This window comes from Otolemur garnettii, unplaced genomic scaffold (genome assembly GCF_000181295.1).
Source record: "Otolemur garnettii isolate 467f Iridium unplaced genomic scaffold, OtoGar3 scaffold00003, whole genome shotgun sequence".
NCBI classification, from domain to species: Eukaryota; Metazoa; Chordata; class Mammalia; order Primates; family Galagidae; genus Otolemur; species Otolemur garnettii.
This window is the reverse complement of record NW_003852398.1, coordinates 44241454-44261560: the sequence shown is the minus strand read 5'-3', so window position 1 is coordinate 44261560 and position 20107 is coordinate 44241454. Positions and strand designations below refer to the sequence as shown.

Here is a 20107-nt window from a genome sequence, read left to right as displayed (position 1 = left end):
GAGGTTTGGAGGGATCACTTCTGAGGTTTATCTTATAGGGTACAAGTGAATCTTTCTAAGAGTAGAATGTGAACGTTTTAAAACAATAACTGAGAAAATGACATGAAGGCTGTGTTGACTAGTTTGATGGAAGTATTTCAGATTGCATGTGAAAACCCCAGACTGTACCCCAAAAGTGCATTAATGTACATAGTTACCATTCAATAAAAAAAAAAAAGAATGTTTTTAGGGACCTTTTAATATAAACTACAAAGGAAATAATATGATCTCTTCTTATAATTGTCTTCTTATAGTTATATTCTTTTCAAAGCAGTATAAAAATAATGAGTGAAGTTAGTTAAGAAAATATACTAACCTATTAAAATGTTAAGAGTACACAACAGGACAGTGACAAAAAAGGAATTAATAAAAAGTATGAGTGGCCAAAAATATACTAGGAAGTTAAAAAGGCTTTTTTCAAATTTAAAAAGAAATAAATACAAAGAACTATATAGAAAACAAGGTCTAAATCCTTGACTAAACAAAGGTAAGCCATGTGCTTAAGATAAAGGTAAATATAATATCTACCAAGATTAGAAGTCTGCATGATACTTCTAAAGATGCAGTTCCTAGGCAGAAGTTTAGTATTTTAATAACTAGATAAGAGTTAATTTTTTTGCTGGGCATGGTGGCTCAGGCTGAGGAGGGAGAATTGCTTGAGCTCAGGAGTTCAGGACTTGCCTGAGCGAAAGCGAGACCCTGACTCATGAAAAAAATGGAAAAACTCAGCTGGGTGCCACTGTGAGCGCCTGTAATCCCAGTGGCTTTCAGAGGCTGAGGCAGCAGGATGCCCACAAGCCGGAGTCTGAGGTTGCAGTGAGCTACCAGACCACTGCACTCTGCTCAGGGGCATAGGGTGGGACTCTGTCTCAACAACAACAACAACAACAAAAAAAGAAAAAAGAAAAAAGAAAGAAAAGAAAAAGAAAAAAAAAGCAACAAAATGAAATAAAAAAACCAAAAAAAATTAATTAAAAAAAATAGTCTACAACATTTGGCATACAATAAAAACTTAATAGATATGTGAAGCAGGGAAATGGGACCTATAACCAGGAGGGGGGAAAAATTCTATCAACATAAAGAGACCCAGGAGTGTTAGAGATGTTGGAATTAAAAACAAGCACTTTCAACTTATAAATAAGTTCAAGGATTTAAAAGAAAATAATAATTAGAGGAAAAATGGAGACTCTCAATAAGAAAATGTACACTAGAAGAAGAGTAAACTTGAAGAAATGGCAATAAAAACTACTCAGACTGAAGTAAAGACAGGGGAAATAAGCCAAAAAAAATTTAATAAAGCTCAGAGACTCATGTAATATCTAATGATCAAGAGTTGGTACAAAAAAGGGGGGTCAGTCAAAACATATTCCATATTTATGTAGGTTACATTAGATTAAACCCTTGCCTTTCAACTATTTATATTTTACCCTAGCAAGTGGGACACAGCAGGCTTTCCGAAAGATTATAATACATTAAATTCAGGAAAAAAATACATATATTGGTGATAAGACTTAGACAAGTATTAAACTTCTTCTGTTTTTCTTTTCCTGTCATATGAATACGTCTCTACGTGTATGTGTAAATAGAATTTGGTGAGGCAGACAGTCTGAGGTGATTTTTTTGATGACATGGCCTTCCCTAAATAACACACCAGAGGATATCCTTTTCCTGTTTGCATCTAGATAAACATGAAGCTACAATGAGGGGAACTATAACTTGGAATTAAGAGTCACATGAACTTACAAAAATTGTACTTCAAATTTAGGGGAAGTATTAAATCACAACCTTAGACATTCTGTGTTTCTCCTTTTTCCATTTCCATTTTTAGTATTTTATTTAATCTTTTTTACTAACAATTTAGTGTTTGTGTTTCCTTTTTGTCATCTATGTCAGAGCTAGAATCCTGGCTCTCCTGTTAGCTAGGCTGATGTATTCCATAATCTCTACAACAGGGGAGGCAAGCAAAGTCAAGTCTCCTTTGCCATGGATAATGAAGTTTTAGTTAACAGAGACCGCCTGCATTTTTCTTGGAATTAAAAAAAACTTTTCTGGATTGCTTCCTAAGTGCCAACACTGTACTTGATTCAGCATGGAAAACAAATGTAAGATACAAACTCTGCTCTCCATAAATTTGCTCTGATGATGAACAATGTTAAGTTTGTATATAACTACAAACAATAACAACAACAAAAAAAGACAAGAGTGAAAAACCCAGAGAAAAACTGCTGTGGGGGTTCTAGGAAGGGGATACCTCTTCCTGTTGGAAAAACATTGGCAATAGCATGAAAATGTTGTCTACGTGGAGCTATGGGGAGAAGAGCATAATTAAAACAACACAAAGCCAGGGAAAGGCAGGCATATTCATGAAGGAGAATCCACACAGTGTGCCCAAGGTTGCCATACATACATAGAGGAAAATGGCAAATTGTAGCTAAGTGTACCTTTACTAAATACTCATTACAAAATTTTACAGAATATGTACAAAATATTTCTGTGTTGATATATAAATATTAAAAACAAATTCTTAGTTTATATTTTTAATATAAATTAAATACAAATTCTAATTTTAATACAAATTCTTACAGTTTATATTTTTAATATTTATATATCAATACATAGATACCCTGTAGCATATGTAAGTGAGGGGATAGTGGAATACAAAATCAGACTGAAGATTATAATTAGAAGTGAAAAGCTTGAAATTTGGAATGAATTAACACTGAGGCATTAGAGCTTTTAAAATAAGAAGTAATTAAAGTCATTGCAATTTATGTCAAGTGAGAATTAAAAAATTGATAGTCCTCAAAAAAAAAAAAGATAACAGATTTTAAATAGGCCTCTGGTGACATTCTCAATAGTAATTTAAAGACAGGTAGAAGAGAACGTTGGTGGGTCAAGGGTAGCTGACGTGACAAAAGACCAATGATGAAAATGTGGCAGCAGAGATCTGGAGACTGGCACCAGAGCAGTGAATTAGGGAATCATGCGTTGAAGTGGTAACTGCAGCCTTCAGATTTTTGAGAACGTTATTTACTTTCTATGTAGAAACTAAAAAGAAAAGGCGGGAGGTGAAATGTGTACCTTGGGTTACTTGAGTTAATGAAAAGGTAAATGTTTTTGTTTGATAGTTAATATTTCTCAATTTTCCAGCTCTTGGAAAAGACTTAAAGAAATTTAGAAAGAAGTGCATCTTATTCCCTTGAGTACTCTCTGAAGATGCATAAAATATTCTTTCTGAGGATATTCTAACACTTTGATGTAAACTTTTAGCTAAACTTCAAGCTAATATGATTAGAAACATTCACACTGGAACCACAGGCTTATACTTTTTTTTTTTTTGTCAGACTGTGGTAAATACTTTATTTTGAAGTTTTGTTTTTTTGTTTTATTTTCATTTTTTTTAGAGACAGGCTTGAGTATAGCACCATCATCCCAGCTCACTGCAACTTCCCCCCAATTCCTAGGCTCAGGAGATTCTGCCACCTCCGCCTCCCGAGTAGCTAAGACTACAGGTGTGCACCACCATACCTGGCTAATTTTTTGTATATCTTAGAGAGACAGGGGTCTTGCTCTTGCTCAGGCTAGTAGCTAGAAAAAAAGAATGGTGAACAGGGAGAATTCCACGTTCTGTGTACTATAAAATCACAAAAAGGGAGATGTAGATAGACATAGCAATGACCTTTGTTGAGAAATAAACCAAAAGATGGCAATTGTCTTTGTTCCATCTTGTATCTGCCTGCAAACTTCCCGTTATTAAATTAGGGCTGATTTTTCCCCAAATATCAGAATCTGAATTATTCTATAGAATCACAGTCCAAAAGGTTTTCCTCAGACAATGATAATACTATTTTTATAGATTTGCGCCATATGGTAGCCACCTGCCCCATGTGGCTATTGGACACTTGTAATATGGCTAGTGTGAATTGAGATGTGCTAGCAACTCTGGCTTTTGAAGACTCAGTATAGAAAAGGAATGCAAAGTAACCCATTTATAATGTTAGAACACTGATCCCATGTTAAAACTATATTTGAATATATTGTGCTAAATAAATTATTAAAATTAATTTTGTTTCCTTTTCTTCTTTTTCTTTGTGAAGATGAGGTCTTGCTCTGTTTTTTTGTGGAGATGAGGTCTTTCTCAGGCAGAGTGCAGTGGCATCATCACAGCTTACTACAACCTCAAATTCCCAGGCTCAAGTGATCTTCCTGCCTCAGTCTAAGGATTGAATTACAGGCATGTGCCACAACAACCAGCTAATTTTTCTATTTTTTGCTCTTGCTCAGGCTAGTCTTGAGCTCCTGGCCTCAAGCAATCTTTCTGCTTTGCCCTCCCAAAGTGCTAGGACTGCAGGTGTAAGCCACCATGTGTGGTCTCCTTTTACTTTTTTTGAATGTGGCCACTAGAAAATTTAAAATTGAATATATCATTCACATTAAATTTCTATTAGATAGCTTTGGAATAAGTGATACATTTGAATTCCTGAAGAAAACAAACTTCAATATCATAAACCTTCTATTTTATTAAAAGCATTCTATATTCATGAGCTCTGATAAAACAAACCACTGGACATAAAGCACCACACCCAGGGAACTGTTGCACATCTTACACTAAAGGAGACACTATAGAAATTCCATTATTGGGATCTTAAAACACTTACTGTACTGGCCTGAACCTAATTTAGGTTTAGTCTCAGTTGGATTCTATAAGGATTCTCTCAGTTTATGGGTCTTTCGAGCCTTCTCCCTACTATTACAAAGGATCGCTAAAAAGCTCAGTAGGCTTGACAAATTGTTCATACTGGGTTTTAAAAATGGAAAAGTCTGTCAATATACTAATTCACTACTTAATTTATGCTATACTATAGTAATAGAAGGTTTATAATACAAAAACAGATCTAATTTTCCTCATGACTTCTAATTCTACATTTAACAAAAATCTGCCCTTTTCCAAGTTTAAGTTCACTTGCTTACAGAACCTTTTTTTAAACCAAAGCAAGTGTTATATATTAATGTGCATTCACCTAGATAAAGAAATGAAAGAGAACACTATATCCAAACACTGCTGGACCAAACTTAATCATTCTCAAAAGACAGATCATTTAATTGGGCTTACAGATTCGAAACAGTATATAAAAGATATTTTTCAATAGGACTACTGCTAATATTTCATACCCTAAATAAAAGATGTGACTGTCTAAGCCAGAATCACAGGATATTTGGCAGAGTGAAAAAGTCACACACACGAAACAAAAACTTTTAAAGTATTACCTGGTAGATATCAGATAAACTGCTGCTCCCAGAGTCACTGGCAATGCTGCAACCAGACTGACTAGAAGACACATGGGTCACTTGTGGATGCGGGTTGTCTGTGAGGTGCATCTTGGTAAGATCAGCTGGAAGCTGAAGAAAAAAAATAATGTAAGTTATTCTCAATGTCAAACTTTACCTTTTTGAAATTCTTGATCAACTCTGCAATACATTTTGCTTTATGTACACTGTTGTGCAACCTCATTTCTACCTTAAATTCTAAATTCTTAGCAAAAGAAAAAAAATTTTTTTAAATTTATTGTTGGGAATTCATTGAGGATATAGAGAACCAGGTTACACTGATTGCATGTTATGTAAAGTTCCTCTTATAACTATGTCTCACCTCCAAGAGGTGTGTCACACACTGTGACTCCCCACCTCCCTCTCTCCTCCTCTCTCTCAGCTCCCCTATTCCACCACCCCCTACCATGTATTAGGTCATCAATTGTCCTCATACCAAAATTGAGTCCACTGGATTCTTGTTTCTCCATTCTTGTGATGCTTTACTAAGAAGAATGTGTTTCAATTTCATATAGGTTAATACAAAAGCTATAAAGTCTTCATCTTTTTTAGTGGCTTAATAGTATTCCATGGTATACCTATACCACAGCTTGTTAATCCATTCCTGGATTGGTGAGCATTTAGGTTGTTTCTATATTTTATCAATTGTAAATTGAGCTGTAATAAAAGTCTAGTACAAATGTCCTTATGACAAAATGATTTTTTTTCTTCTGGGTAGATTATAATGAACCAATGGTACTCTCTGAAACTGTTAAATAAGTCTGTGGTGATAAGCCCACTAAATAGTATTCAAAAGAGACTGCAATTAACTAATGATATTTCAGAAAATCTCACCCTCCCCCAGATTGTCTGTTTCCACTGTAAAGGGTAGAAATGCTATTAAAATACATGCATATGCACACATACACCCTACTAATACAAAATGGTAACTAATACCTGCATAAAACAGCAGTCTCTTGCACTAAAGTATCACCTGTTGGCAGTAAGACTTAGAACAAGTAATAAATTGACTACATCTAATATTCAAAAAAATTATAAACATTTTTACACTTAATATTATATTGGTTTATAGTAGGCCCAGAAAAATTAATAATCAAAAAGATTTAACGAATGTCTGTGCTACAGGAATATAAGAAACACAAGAAGGAAATGATTCTGCCACCCCATCTTTAATGTGGTAATACTTTTTATCACTATTGTGGTTGTACATTTTAAACCATAAAGTATTACTAAAATAGACATCTCAAAATAAATGCTAGAGGAGATAAAAAAAAGATATACCCCACTGTGTTCTGGTGTAAAGTTTTACACAGGAAGCATGCTTCTAAATCTTCCAAATAATTTCTGTGCAATGTGCTATTCAAGATGATTAAGAAAAATAAAACAAGGTTTATCATTGCTTTACTATAGAAAATATTAAAGAAACACAGTGTAAATTAAATATACTCTAAAAGGAGAAAACAGTCCAGTTTGAGTTGTAGTGTCTGAAGAGGAGTTACTGTAATTATGAAAACTACACATAAAATTCCCTTGCTGAGAATATTGGCTTAGGTATTTCAGAAGAATCCTACTACTAAGATAACAGAAAATCTGGACTACACACACACAGAGAGTATACACACACAATATGTGTCCTTCAAGGCTGCCTTTTCCCTTAATATTTTTGTTTTCTAAGGTGGAGGCCAATAGGCTGAGAAGCAGTTCTTGGAAGCCTCTGGCAAAAGGAACAAAAGTTGAATCCAAAGGGCCAGCATGGAAGGACCATCTTTGGATTGGGACCCTGGAGAGTAAATTATAACTCTAAAAGTAAATGTGACCCAAATGTAAATTAATACTGATTTTAGAATCATCTCATACCTGATTGCTGAATTAAGGTTATTCAAGACTGCTTGTTAACTGTTACAAGGAAATACAACTCTTCACTACAGGAAGGAAAAAATCATCCTAGTCTTCAAATTATTTTAAAATTTTGCATAGACAACATCTCAATAAGACCAGGCATATGAAGGTGGACAATTAAGTTCATGAATTTATTCTGAAAAAGTGCTACCTATCTCACTGCTGAATATCACCATAGTAACCTTCAAAGTACTCCCCTTAGGAAGCTATGCACCTATTTCACCCATCAAAGGACTTTCAGAACTCTTTTTCTGAAATGGCTATCAGAACTGTTATCATATAAGGGCAGACAATTAAGTTTATGAAATCATCCTAGAAAAAGTGCTTTGAGCGCTGGCACTGTTGCATAGTCTTCTGAGGGCAGTACTTCGAAGGTGACTATAGTGATATTCAGCAATGAGGTATGTAGCACTTTTTCTAGGACAAGTTTGCAAACTTAACTGTCCGACCTTGTATGCCTAATAATTCAACAATTTCTCTCTGGGTACCTACCCTAAAGCACACATGTGAACAAGGAGAGGTGTACAAGGACACTCATTTACAAACAGTATTTCTAATAGTATAAAGGAAAAAGAAGCCATAAAAATAGTATTATGAGATTTCTGGTTATACAGATATCTAGGTTTGCAGGAAAGATTTTAAAGAATATATGCCAATCAATAGTAATACTTCCTAGAAAAGGAGAAAAATTGGGGCTGGTGATGAAGGCGCTTTAGCTTTACATGCAACATTCAGTTGAAATGTTTTATATTCTTAGGGAGAAAGTATTCCTAGACTGAAAGTATCTGACTTTTCAAAACTAAAAACAAACACAGGGTGTCTACAAAATTCATGTACAATTTACTATGTGAAATTATTTTAAACTGCACATAAACTTTATGTCCACCCTGTAAATGAGGGTGATTTTCTCATATGGCCCATTTTACGAAAGGGCCATAAATACTGGGAATGTGCTGAAAATGTTAGCAACTAAATGTTCACACAAAGAATATAGTCTTTTTATAATGGTAAAAAATAAGTTAAGATTCAAAGATAGGTTTCATTAGAATACCTGTGAAAACATAATAAGTACTAATATACTTGATATTTATAGCAAAGCTGAGAATTAACATTTAACATATAAGCACTGGAAACAGTAAAAAGTGACATAAATTAGATAACAACAAAATAATTATAATAGCAATTATAAATGGGAGGTGAAATAATTCCATGTGTCATCATTCCATTCATTTGAATGTGGCATTTAACATTCTCTGTATCTATCTTACTGTGCATATGTGCATATATATGTGGTTGTCCCCTCTGCAGATTAGGTCAAGCCAAGACCCTTTTGTGGATACCAAAACACAGATGTTCCGGTCCCTTGTATAAAATGGTATAGTATTTGCATATACCCACAAATATCCTCCCATATACTTTAAATCGCCTCTAGATTACTTATGTATCTCCTACCTCTCTTTCACATACATTGTGTTAACATTCTCCAAAAATCTAGTTCTTTTCTTTTGATAATCTCTGCACAATCATGACAATAATTGTATACTGCTGATGTGATGACATGATGAGATATATGGTACTGTAGGTCAAGTGGTAGGACTTCAAGTCAACTTGAACTTTTGGATAGGATATCAGAAGGATCATCTACAACAGAAGAACTGGGTTCTATTTGCAGGCACAAAGCCTTCTCCACCTAGTAAATACTCATCTCAAGCAAGCAACTCTAATAGACCAGAAAGTTGAACTTCCAACTAAGAATCGCACAAGTAAAGTCATGGCCTGAAAGAAACCCCAAAAACTCAATTAAGAAGAATTTACACTTGAAGTCAGAGCTAATAAAATAATAAGAAAAAGGAAGAGCATACATAAAATGAAAACAAATTATAAAAGCAAAGGTAATTATGAAAAAGCATCACTTAAGAGATTTCAGAATTAAACAATGACTGAATTTACATATTTAATTGTAATTGTTCACAAATGAAGAATGTATTAGTGAATAGCTAGCTGGGCATGGTGGTGGGCACCTGTAGCCCCAGCTATTTGGGGAGGCTGAAGTAAGAGGATCCTTGAGCCCAAGAATATGAGTTTGCTGTGAGCTATGATACCACAGCATTCTATAGATGGTGACAAAGTGAAACTCTGTCTCCAAAAAAAAAAAAAAAAAAAAAAAAATGTATTAGTGAAACAGAAGATGAAACTAAGAACATACAAACTGAAAATAAAGTATGAAACAAATATTTGGAGACAGTATAGACAGACAACTCAGAGTTGTAACACCTGAAGAGACTGGAGATTAATAAAGGAGTTGCAATTTTCTAAAAATAAATTTTTCACAACTGACGACAAATGAGAATCTTTAAGTTTGAGAGAATCCTCCAAGTGCCAAGCAGGGGAAATAAAACAAAACAGTAGACAATCCACAGTAAAATTTTATGGAATCAAGTATTAAAAAAAAAAAGCACAACTAACCACCATAAAGGAGAAAAACAGAGTACTTAATAAAGGAACAAGAACTGCAAGGAGTTCAGACTTCTCATCAGCAATGATAAATGCCAGAAGACATGGCATTAAATTTTTTAAAGAGCTAAAGAGAAGGCTCAGCGCCAGTACCTCAGTGGTTAGGGTGCTGGCCATATACATTAAGGCTGTTGGGTTCAAATCTGGCGCAGGCCTGCTAAACAATGACAACTGCAACCAAAAAATACATGGGTGTTGTGGTGGGCACCTGTAGTCCCAGCTAACTTGGGAGGCTGAGGCAAGAGAATAACTTAAGCCCAAGAGTCTGAGATTGCTGTGACACCATGGCACCCTACTGAGGGCAACATAGTGAGACTCTGTCTCTAAAGAAAAAAGAGCTAAAGGGAAAAGACTTTAGATGTACTACTTTATGCCTAACTAGACAATTAAATCTTAAGACTAAATAAGGTGATCTGACAACATAAGGACTTAAGGGTCATGTCCTCACAGAATACTGCTGATGTAATTATTTATTTAAGCAAGAAAATACATGAATTCAGGAGTAGTAAAATATAAATGTGTAGTCACATGGGCAAAATGCATGAATAAATAAAAATAAAATCAGTAAAATGTAGTAGAAAACACAAAGTAGCAAATATGGAAAATTAGTAAGTTTTATGTGTTTAATCACAATCCAGAATTAAAATTCATCAACAGTAACATGAGAGATGGGGGATAAAAGGGGGAAGGAGACAACTACTCTCATAAATGCTTAATTTTCACAGTAAAGTACCAATCACAGAATTCTGCTCATATGGTATTTGTTGGCATTTATTGAAACCTTAGAATCTGATGTTTAAAATCCTCTTTGACTCCTCTGTACTTGTTAAATCTTGAATCAAAGTTGGCTACAAATACCTACAAAGGCTCTTTTTTGGTCATCTTAAAAAACAACTCCTATATCTCATTCTTAATTTTCTTTAAAGCTTTTTTACATGGTCTCAATCCATTTCCTTTCTATAAGTGGTTTTAAACCTCAATAGTGCCACTATAAAGCATCAGTAATGCTTGGGCCCTACAGGTGGCATTTGTACTAACGGGCTCATCTATGCTTTAGCAGATAATAGCTTGCATAAATTATATAACAAGGCTTCTGCTCATCTCTTTACATTTCAATCACTTGTTTGCCAAATGGACAGTGAATTTAAATGTCCTTCCAGAAGCTGCCTTTAAAAAAGATATGCAGGGAGGGAGGCCAGACAAAACAGTATACCATGATGCTATCACAGCATTTCTCCCTTAGTCACCATTGACAGGACAATCTTTAAACAAAGACATGATTTCAGACCATCGTTAAGAGGGGTCTCTATTGTGCATGTCTCCATTCAAGAGAATAAAGAAATTTTAACATTACAAGCAAGAGTTTTCTAAAGCATTTCATTTTATAAAACAAAATTAAAATTTCACATTTTTTCATTTTTCTGTTTTGATCAGAAATTAACACACATGGCAGGAAAGATACTTGAATGACATAAAATTACAGACTATATAAACAGCCACTATGAACAATAAAATTTATTGAATTATAGTGTACATTTTCCTACAACTTAGCCTGGGCTGTTGTGTAGGATTTTCCTTTTTTTGTGAGTCAATATGTTTGGTTTAAACTGACAACTATGATAGATGACCTTAAATAGTCTCAAGCCATTGGAGGTTGACTTGCTACTACTTTGAAAATACTTAGAAACATTTTAAATATACTTTCACACAATCACTTTTCATACTGAGTATTTGCTTCATATTATCTCACTGCTTAAGAATGATCACCTAGTCTTCATAAAATAGCACAATTCAGTCAATTTATCTGACAGCACCATATTAGTGAAAAATGTTGTATAATATAAGACTTGATGGATATATTTAAATACATCAACCATTTAAGAAAATGAAGCAGAAAACATTCTAGTTAAAGAGTATAATCACAGGTAAGTACAGAAATAACCATAACTAAATGACAATTCAGTCTGAAGAAAGTACACTTCAAATACACTGCACTTTGTCTTCTGATTAAAAAGGTACTTTTTGAATTCTAAGTCACATTAGAATATTTTAGGTATTTCTTCAAATAAAAAACAATGTGGCAATGAGATTGAGCTTTTTAGAACTGTTCTGTGGTTCTTATTTTTAAAGTTTAGAAAATAAAATAGCACAATAAAGCTTACTGACATTCAAAATAGATCATAAATTTAATAACTAAATTATATTAATCTCAAAGAAAAGAATAACAATTACTTACTTTGGAGGCCCATGGCTGAAGACAATTGGCATAACAGCGAACAAGAAAAGCCATTTCCTAGGCTGGAAAGGATAGTTTCTTTTTCAAACCACAGCCACACTGATGAGTATGATGACAAAATTCTGTCAAGTTTCTTTTTACAAATCATACACCATTCCAGTGTTATATAATGGCAGCCTCTCCAAACCCCTTTTCAAACTGAAATCAGGAGCTTTCAATAGCTTAGAGTATTGTTCTTGACAACTCTAACACTTCTCATAAAAATGTTTACTTTAACAAGCAAATCTGGCTCAGAACATACAAACACATGCATCCTCAGGCATCTGGCACAGACATGCAAAGTGGCAGCACACAGTTAATACAGTATCAATCAAAGCAAATAAGCCAACATGCACCAATCCGCGTTCCTGGGTGCCGTAAAACCTTTCCTCTTGGTAATAGAGCTTTGTCTTTTCTTCAACTTATTTCATTCTATAGCACAACCACTGCAGCAATTCTTCTGTATCAGAAGCAAATACTGCATCTTGAAGATTAAAGTTTCTTCTTTATATTCTTAGCCACCAGAGGTTTTGTCTTTTTTAAATCAACCGTTGAGCAAACGATAGTTAGAAAATAATATGCTGTAACAGGTTTGTCCTGCAGAATGCCTAAGAATCTCCAAAATTCAAATTATTTTCTGTTTTCACATGCACTATTTACAGCTCTGCAGTATTGCTTCTTGTTCTAATGCATCAGTAACACAGCACTGTTGATGTAATTCTGGCTTTTCTGGCTAAAAATTTACATATGATATGGTACAAAAATGCTTTATCTTCTGCTAAAGCAAGACTGTATGTTAGTGTCTTAATTCCTACTGTCCTTGCCTGTTTCACAGCAGCTCCCTAAGGAGAAGCTCCTATTGATTCTATGCTCTGCAGTAAGATGAAATATCTAATAAGAAGGAAAGAGTGGGAGGAGAATAGAGCTAAAAGGATGACATCACCTGTACAGAAAGCCTTCAGAAACTGCATTAGATCAATTGGCTACTGTATCTGCAGATGTAGCCCAAAGAGCAGTTTATTGAAAACACACACACACACCTCCACACACACACACCCTCCCTTTTCTGAGACACGTCAGCAAGCTAAATTCTATAATAAAAAATTTGGCCATGCACCTTTTCTATTTAACAGCTCTAAAAATCTATTTTGATTTTTAATTCTGCACATTGACAGAAGCTGTATTTGAGAAGCCACATTTCCTAATATTATTATTCAAATTTAACACAGTATTGTCTTCCCAAGGGAAAATAATTAGCTTTGGTAAGAGTCTTGCATTCTAAATACACGAAGCAGCCTAGTTCTCAGATGTTATACGTGTGTTTATAACACTACTAATTTGAGACTTCTGGTTTGCAAACTTGCTATTCATAAATAACTGTTCTGAAAGGTATAACCTTCAGAATCCTTCTAAATTAACATTAAATATATAAAAACTGGTACTAAGATTTGTATGTAAATAGCATATTTAAATGGAAACAATAGAACTTCATTTTGCAAGAGAAAGCTGAAAAAGAAATCACACAATAGCTATAGGATTCACCAATCCCTTTGAGGAAGAATAATCTATACAACACGCTATTTTTCTATAGCTCAATTCCTAGAAAGAGACAAGATGCCAGAAAAACTCAGAAGAAATCAAAAAAGAAAATCCTTAAACTTGCTTCCAAAGTGAGTTTGAACTAAAGGAAATTTCCCCAATTCTGTATAAAAATTATCCCCCCAAAAAGATTTTTTATTGTGCCACGCCCTTTTCCATCTGAAAACACAATACCTCTAAGTACCTATTCTTGTTCTTCATGCTTCTGCCACAAGGTGCCTCCTACAGACACTCCCACTTAAGCTTGGCATGGTGCCGCTCGATGGCAAAAGACATAGTTTTTAGTTATACAGCTGACATCACCAGTCTGTGAAGTCATGAAACTAACAGTCAATAAACAAATCAAAGTAACAATTATTTCACTTTACGTTCACCTAACACTTTCATTTTGGGGAGAAAGAGGTGTGCAACATAGGAGATATTACCTGAGAGACAGGTATTATGACAAATGACTGCACTGACTACAGAAGAGGCATCTGATTAGGTGTGCTCGTGCGCACGCACACACACATACGCATACACTGACTTCTTAGATATGTTTAGGCAAAGTCTGAGTCACTTTCTGAACAACACTGTACTGTCAATCTGAATTATACTGCTACTTATATGATTAGAATTTAAGTAAAATTAAACATCATTCTGAATAAAGTCAATCTTTCAAAACACACGCTTTATAAATTTTGATTTCCATAGAACTTAAGAATTGTTTTCTACAAAAATTCCGAAAGATATACAAAATTTGCTTTTAAATATAAAATTAAATCTCACAAAATACAAATAAGCACGACACTAGTTATCTACACAGGTTGATTTTTAAGCACATTTTTCCCCCAGTCTAATTAAACTATTAGTGAATTGGAATTCCAATAAATATTAAGTATTCAAGTATAAATTAACTAAAACCTAACATTAATCATTCTTTAAAATAGAAAAATCATAGTAGGTCCATTGTATATGGATAAAGACAAACTTCTGCTAATAATAAGTTTTTAAAACACAAGCATTTTCTACATAAATCTTAGTAATACGACTCAAGAATATTTCAGTTTCCCTGACAGGCAATAATTGTATTTGCATATATTATAACAGAATATATTATAGCCAAGTCAAACAGCAAAATCCTAATGCATACCTCTCTCGTTTTATAAATCATGCTCATAACACACAAAGAGAGACCTTAAGCTGAGCAAGGGAGACAGCCATCTCTTAGCTGCTTTGAAAAACTGCTGCTCTGTGTAAGAAATGTAATCCACTAATGCCATATGTTAGAGCTACTGTAGTAAACACGAACCCAATAAAGGAACAAAATCCTCTTTCTCTTTAGTTTGGCTTCCAAGTGAAGATGACATCATCCTTTTCCTTGTTCTACCAATTCATCTCATAGTATTTGCTATTCTAGGGAACTGAATGGTGATCCTATCATGTAAAATCTCCCTGTGTAACAATGCCAAGAAACTGCCAAATTCCACACTCAGCTTGTCAATGTACCAGCATTCTGATGAAATAATGACTTAATCTTTCAATTAATTACAAAAAGAAGAAATAAACATCTTTGGAGAAAATAGTACTTTATTTATAACTAAAATATATAGGTAGATGACCTATTTTTCATTTGTATCACTTTCAGAATTTCATCATGATCTCATCTTATCTTAGCTATTCATATGAAGTAATTGCAGCAAAAGAAAATGTCCTGATCTACACATCATATGGGAATTATCACTATAGCCACTTAAGAACACACTTCCCCTACATATGAAAGGCCATGATGGTAAGGGTAAGCCATACTGAAATCATCTTCTTTAGTTTTAAACATAAACTGAAATATGTGAAAATCGTATTATACAGAATAACAAAGATAAGGTTCTGATAGTTGCTCAACTATCAATATACCCTTATGTCAATATGTGGCAACAATGAAAAGGAGGGAGGGAAAAATCACCAGAGATAAAGGTAGGCTATCAGAGGATACACATTCTAGGCATTATGAAAAATAAAAATTGTAACAAAACCCAAATTTACACTAATCTCAGACACAGACATACAAATTTATTCCCCACCTGTGCAGTGAAATATTTTAGTCACAATTTAGAATAGCGACTCTCATAAGAAGGTGAGGAACAAAAGAAAAATTCTGTAGTTTTACAAAATAAAAGAAACAAGGCACATATTTCTGTGTTTTAGTTGTATTTGTTCTTTAAAATATAAGTTGCAGCATGTACTGCTTTACATAGCAGAAACATTTTAAGCCTTTTGGAAAATAAATGAATAAGTGACTCCAAAGATAAAAGGTAACATACAAGTCCTTTTAAATGATCATTGAAAGCTTTCCACCCCCCTTTCCTAGCTGCTTAACTTGAACATCCAAAATGAATCTTTGTAGTTATCAGACACAGTTAACTCTAATAACTCGTGCCCCTCAGGAATTCTTGCATTCAAACTGCATCCTACCTATTCCTCAGCCTTTTTGCAGGAATGGAAGCCAGAGTACAGTCTTATTTTTTGTAGGAAACAGTGTGCTTCAGCATACTGTCATCCATGTCCACTAACTGATCACCCTCATGGTGTCAGAAACACTCTGTCAAAGCCCCAGCAGGACATATATGCACTATGAAATACGATCCAACCTTAGGGAGCAATAGCGGGGAAAAAAAGCAAAAGGGAGAAGCTGTCACCATCAACCAAGGTGATGTAAGCTTCTATAATTAGAATCAGTGAAATTGAATGAACAATAAAAGGCACCACCATGCTTCTATTTTCCCTACACTGTCCAGTTGTATATCAAGCATTTTCATACACCCACAGAGGAATATACTTTGCATATATGGTAGTCACTCCAGTATGTTACAAAGTACAGGCAAACCTAAAATTTTAAAACTGTTATTTTTCTTCAAAAAATAAAATCTGCCTAATACTTAAAAGAGACCCATAGTGATAGGAAAATAAAGTCTCTTTTTAAAACTATCTGCAAATTCCTGAATTACATTAGAGACTACCTTTATATCACTTCTCTAATTTAAAAAATTACATTTTCTAGTACTACAAAAGCCACACACAGACCATGGTAGTTATGAAACACATAACTAAATCCAACTAATAGGCAATAAACAATCAGCATTAATTTGTTTGCTGTTTGAATAGCTGTTATTCCCCTTCCAACTGGAATGCTATCACAAGTCACTGTCTTAGGTCACTGATGCTTTAAAGAACATCAAAAGAGCTTTAACAATTTACTGTGTGAAGTGTTTCAAGTATGATAAAAATATTCCTGATTCTAGGTCCCTAGGCATATCCACCTGAATCAGTGTTACCTATAACTGCACCCTACAATCTGAAAGGCATGCCCTGTTCAAGTTCCAATTTCTCTTAATACCCCTTAAGTTCATACATAGTGAATGACAAAGATAATTTTTTAAAATGATAACTTAGAAATCTGTAATATTTACACAGAATTTTAAAAAGTTTTCATACTTTTAACCCAGTAATTTAATGTCTATGAATCTATCTGAAAGAAACAATCAAGAGTCATACATAGATTTATCTGTAAAAGTTGTTTGTAATAGCATTTTGGACATTTGTACTAGACCAGCGGTTCTCCTGTCCTGACCCACAAGAACTATATTAAAAGGCTGCGACATTAGGAAGGTTGAGAACTACTGTAGAAGACTGTTTATCTCAGTTAAATTTACAATCATCAAATTATGGAAACAATGTAAATGCCCACCAACCCAGGAGTGGATTAACACGCTGTTGTATATGGATAGCATGGAATACTATTCAGCCATTAAAAAAAGGAGACTTCACATCTTCTGTATTAACTTGGATGGAGCTGGAACACATTCTTCTTAGTAAAGTATCACAAGAATGGAGAAGTGAGAATCCAATGTACTCAATTCTAATATGAAGCCGGTAGGCAATCTAATACCCACATAAGAGAAAAACTCAAATCAATTCAAGATGAGGGAGAGGGGATGGGTGTGCTCCCACTTCATGGGCACAATATTAGGGTGTATGGCACACCTCTTGGGGGCGGGTCACAATTATAAGAGGGACTTTACCTAAAAAAAAAAGTTGTTTGTAATAGGAAAAATTTAGAAGCTGCATGAAAATATTGTATAACATTAATATTCAAAATAATGTTCCAGGAAAAACTGAATTACATAAGAAAATTAAAAGGCTAGATATATAACTAAATATTCTTCATTATCTAAATTAGTTAAAAGATCTGAATTACTCAAAAGATACACAGTGCAGGCTCTCTGTGCCTGTGGGTTCTGCAACCATGAATTCAACTAATGGCAAATTAAAAATATTAAGAAAATAACTGGGCATGGTGGTTCATACTGGTAATCTTAGCACATTGGGAGGCCTAGGTGGTAGACTGCTTGAGCTTAGGAGTTTGGGAGCAGCCTGAGCAAGAGTGAGACCCTGTCTTTACTAAAAATAAAAAAACTAGCCAGGCATCCACAGTCCCAGCTACTTGGGAGTCTGACACAAGAGGATTGCTCAAGCTCAAGCAAGAGTTTGAGGTTGCTGTGAGCTATGATGCCATAGCACTCTATCCAGGGCAACAGAGTGAGACTCTGTATTAAAAAAAAGAGAGAAAGAAAATATTCAAGAAAAAAACTAATAAAAATAATACAGTAAAAAAAAAAACACAGTAAAACATAAATTTAAAGCACACAGTGTAATAATTATTTTACATACAATTTACATTTTAATAGGTATTATTAAGAAATCTAGAGATGACTTAAAATTCAGTCATGTGTCACTCAATGACAGTAATGCTTTCTGAGAAATGTGTTGTTAGGTCATTTTGCCATTGTGTGGACATCACAAAGTATACCTACACACCTAGATAGTGGAGCCCACTACACATCTAGATTGTGAGGGATACCCTATTGCTCCAGGGCTAAAAAAATCATACAGTATATTACTGTACTGAATAATCCAGGCAACTGTAACACAATGGTAAATATTTGCCAATCAGACATATCTAAACACAGAAAAAGTACAGTGAAAAGAAGGTATTATAATCTTATGGGACCACTACCCCATACCCAGTTCAACGCTGACTGAAATGACATTATGTAAAAGAAGGTATTTTAATCTTAGGGGACCACTACTGATACCCAGTTCAATGCTGACTGAAATGACATTATGTACTGCATTACTGTACATGGGAGGATATAAGTAGGTTATGTGTCCTCAGATTTTGGTATCTGCAAGGTGTCCTGGAACCGAGCCCCCAGGGATATTTCACAACCGTGAAAAATCATTTGAGGATGACAGAAAATTCATTTTTTCTTAATGCTTCTCTCAATAGTATTTTTTTTAACAAAAAGTTTTTAAAAATCTCCTTTAAATTGGCATTTGTCCTAGTTTTAGGTATATCACTTTTGTGTTTTTTCTCTTTGTGGACTCACCACCCTCTATAGGTCCAAGAGCCTGCTATCACAAATTCTACATTGTTTTCCAGAAGAAAAATGAGGAGCTTAAGTCTCCTAGGAGATACTAGATAACATGCTTTCCTGTTTTTAAGGTGGAAAACACCACAAAGAACACAATACCTGTCCAGAGCACTCTGGGTTATAAATATGGAGAGAGAAGCAGCAATATTCAAAGTTGCAGATATTTACAGGTGGGGCTCCAAATTTCTCAACAGCAGTTGATGAGTACTCATTGTCTTACACACAAGTGAGATTAGCAAAGGCTCCAGATACAAACCTCCTGTGTTTAGAAATGATAGAGGACTGTTTATGCGCTCATTATTTCATTCTACAAGTATTTACAAAACATCAAATATAATTAAAAACAATCAGGATCTATCAAGCCCACAAATGCAAAATAAAGTTCACAAGGTTGACTGCTTCTTCATCAAACAGTAAATTTAACTTACATAGCTCAAACTCTAAATTGTCCTGATGAGTGATGCAATTAAGTGTTTACACCACCTTCACTTTCACATGTGTAAATGTTTATGCTGTTTTTCACTGGCATTCCATAAGAAGATCTTAGCAATCAATGTCCCTTAGTTTCTCAGGAGCAAGTAGTGGGGGGAGGGGTGTTCCTATTTCTTACTATAGGAATGGCTTGATCAATCAAACAAACACTCTCAGAACCCATAAAAGCAGAACATATCTTGGTAAAAACCTTTTTAAGGGGTCACACTTATGGTCAAGTGTAAGCAGCTAGCCATTATTCAGGGACCACCATAAAAGTAGTAAGTGATGGCTTGGTGCCTATAGCTTAGCAGCTAGGACTCCAGCCTGAGCCTGCTAAACAACAATGACGACTACAACAAAAAAATAGCCAGGTGTTGTGGCTGGCACCTGTAGTCCCAGTTACTTGGGAAGCTGAGGCAAGAGAACCACTTAAACCCAAGAGTTTGAGGTTGCTGTGAGCTGTGATGCCATACCACTCTAGTGAGGGTGACGTAGTGAGACTATGTCT

The 20107-nt window shown here is 34.6% G+C and overlaps 1 protein-coding gene across 2 annotated transcripts in view; it reads right to left on the bottom strand.

Annotated features, from left to right (window-relative positions):
* The window catches only part of RAPGEF6 (Rap guanine nucleotide exchange factor 6), a 184820-nt gene that overhangs the window by 81771 nt on the left and 82942 nt on the right, over positions 1 to 20107 (bottom strand). For both annotated transcript variants that reach the window (XM_003782219.3, XM_023516451.1), the window contains exon 7: positions 5308 to 5439. In XM_003782219.3, the coding sequence (XP_003782267.1) occupies positions 5308 to 5439 (132 nt within the window). The remainder of the gene's footprint in view (positions 1 to 5307; positions 5440 to 20107) is intronic.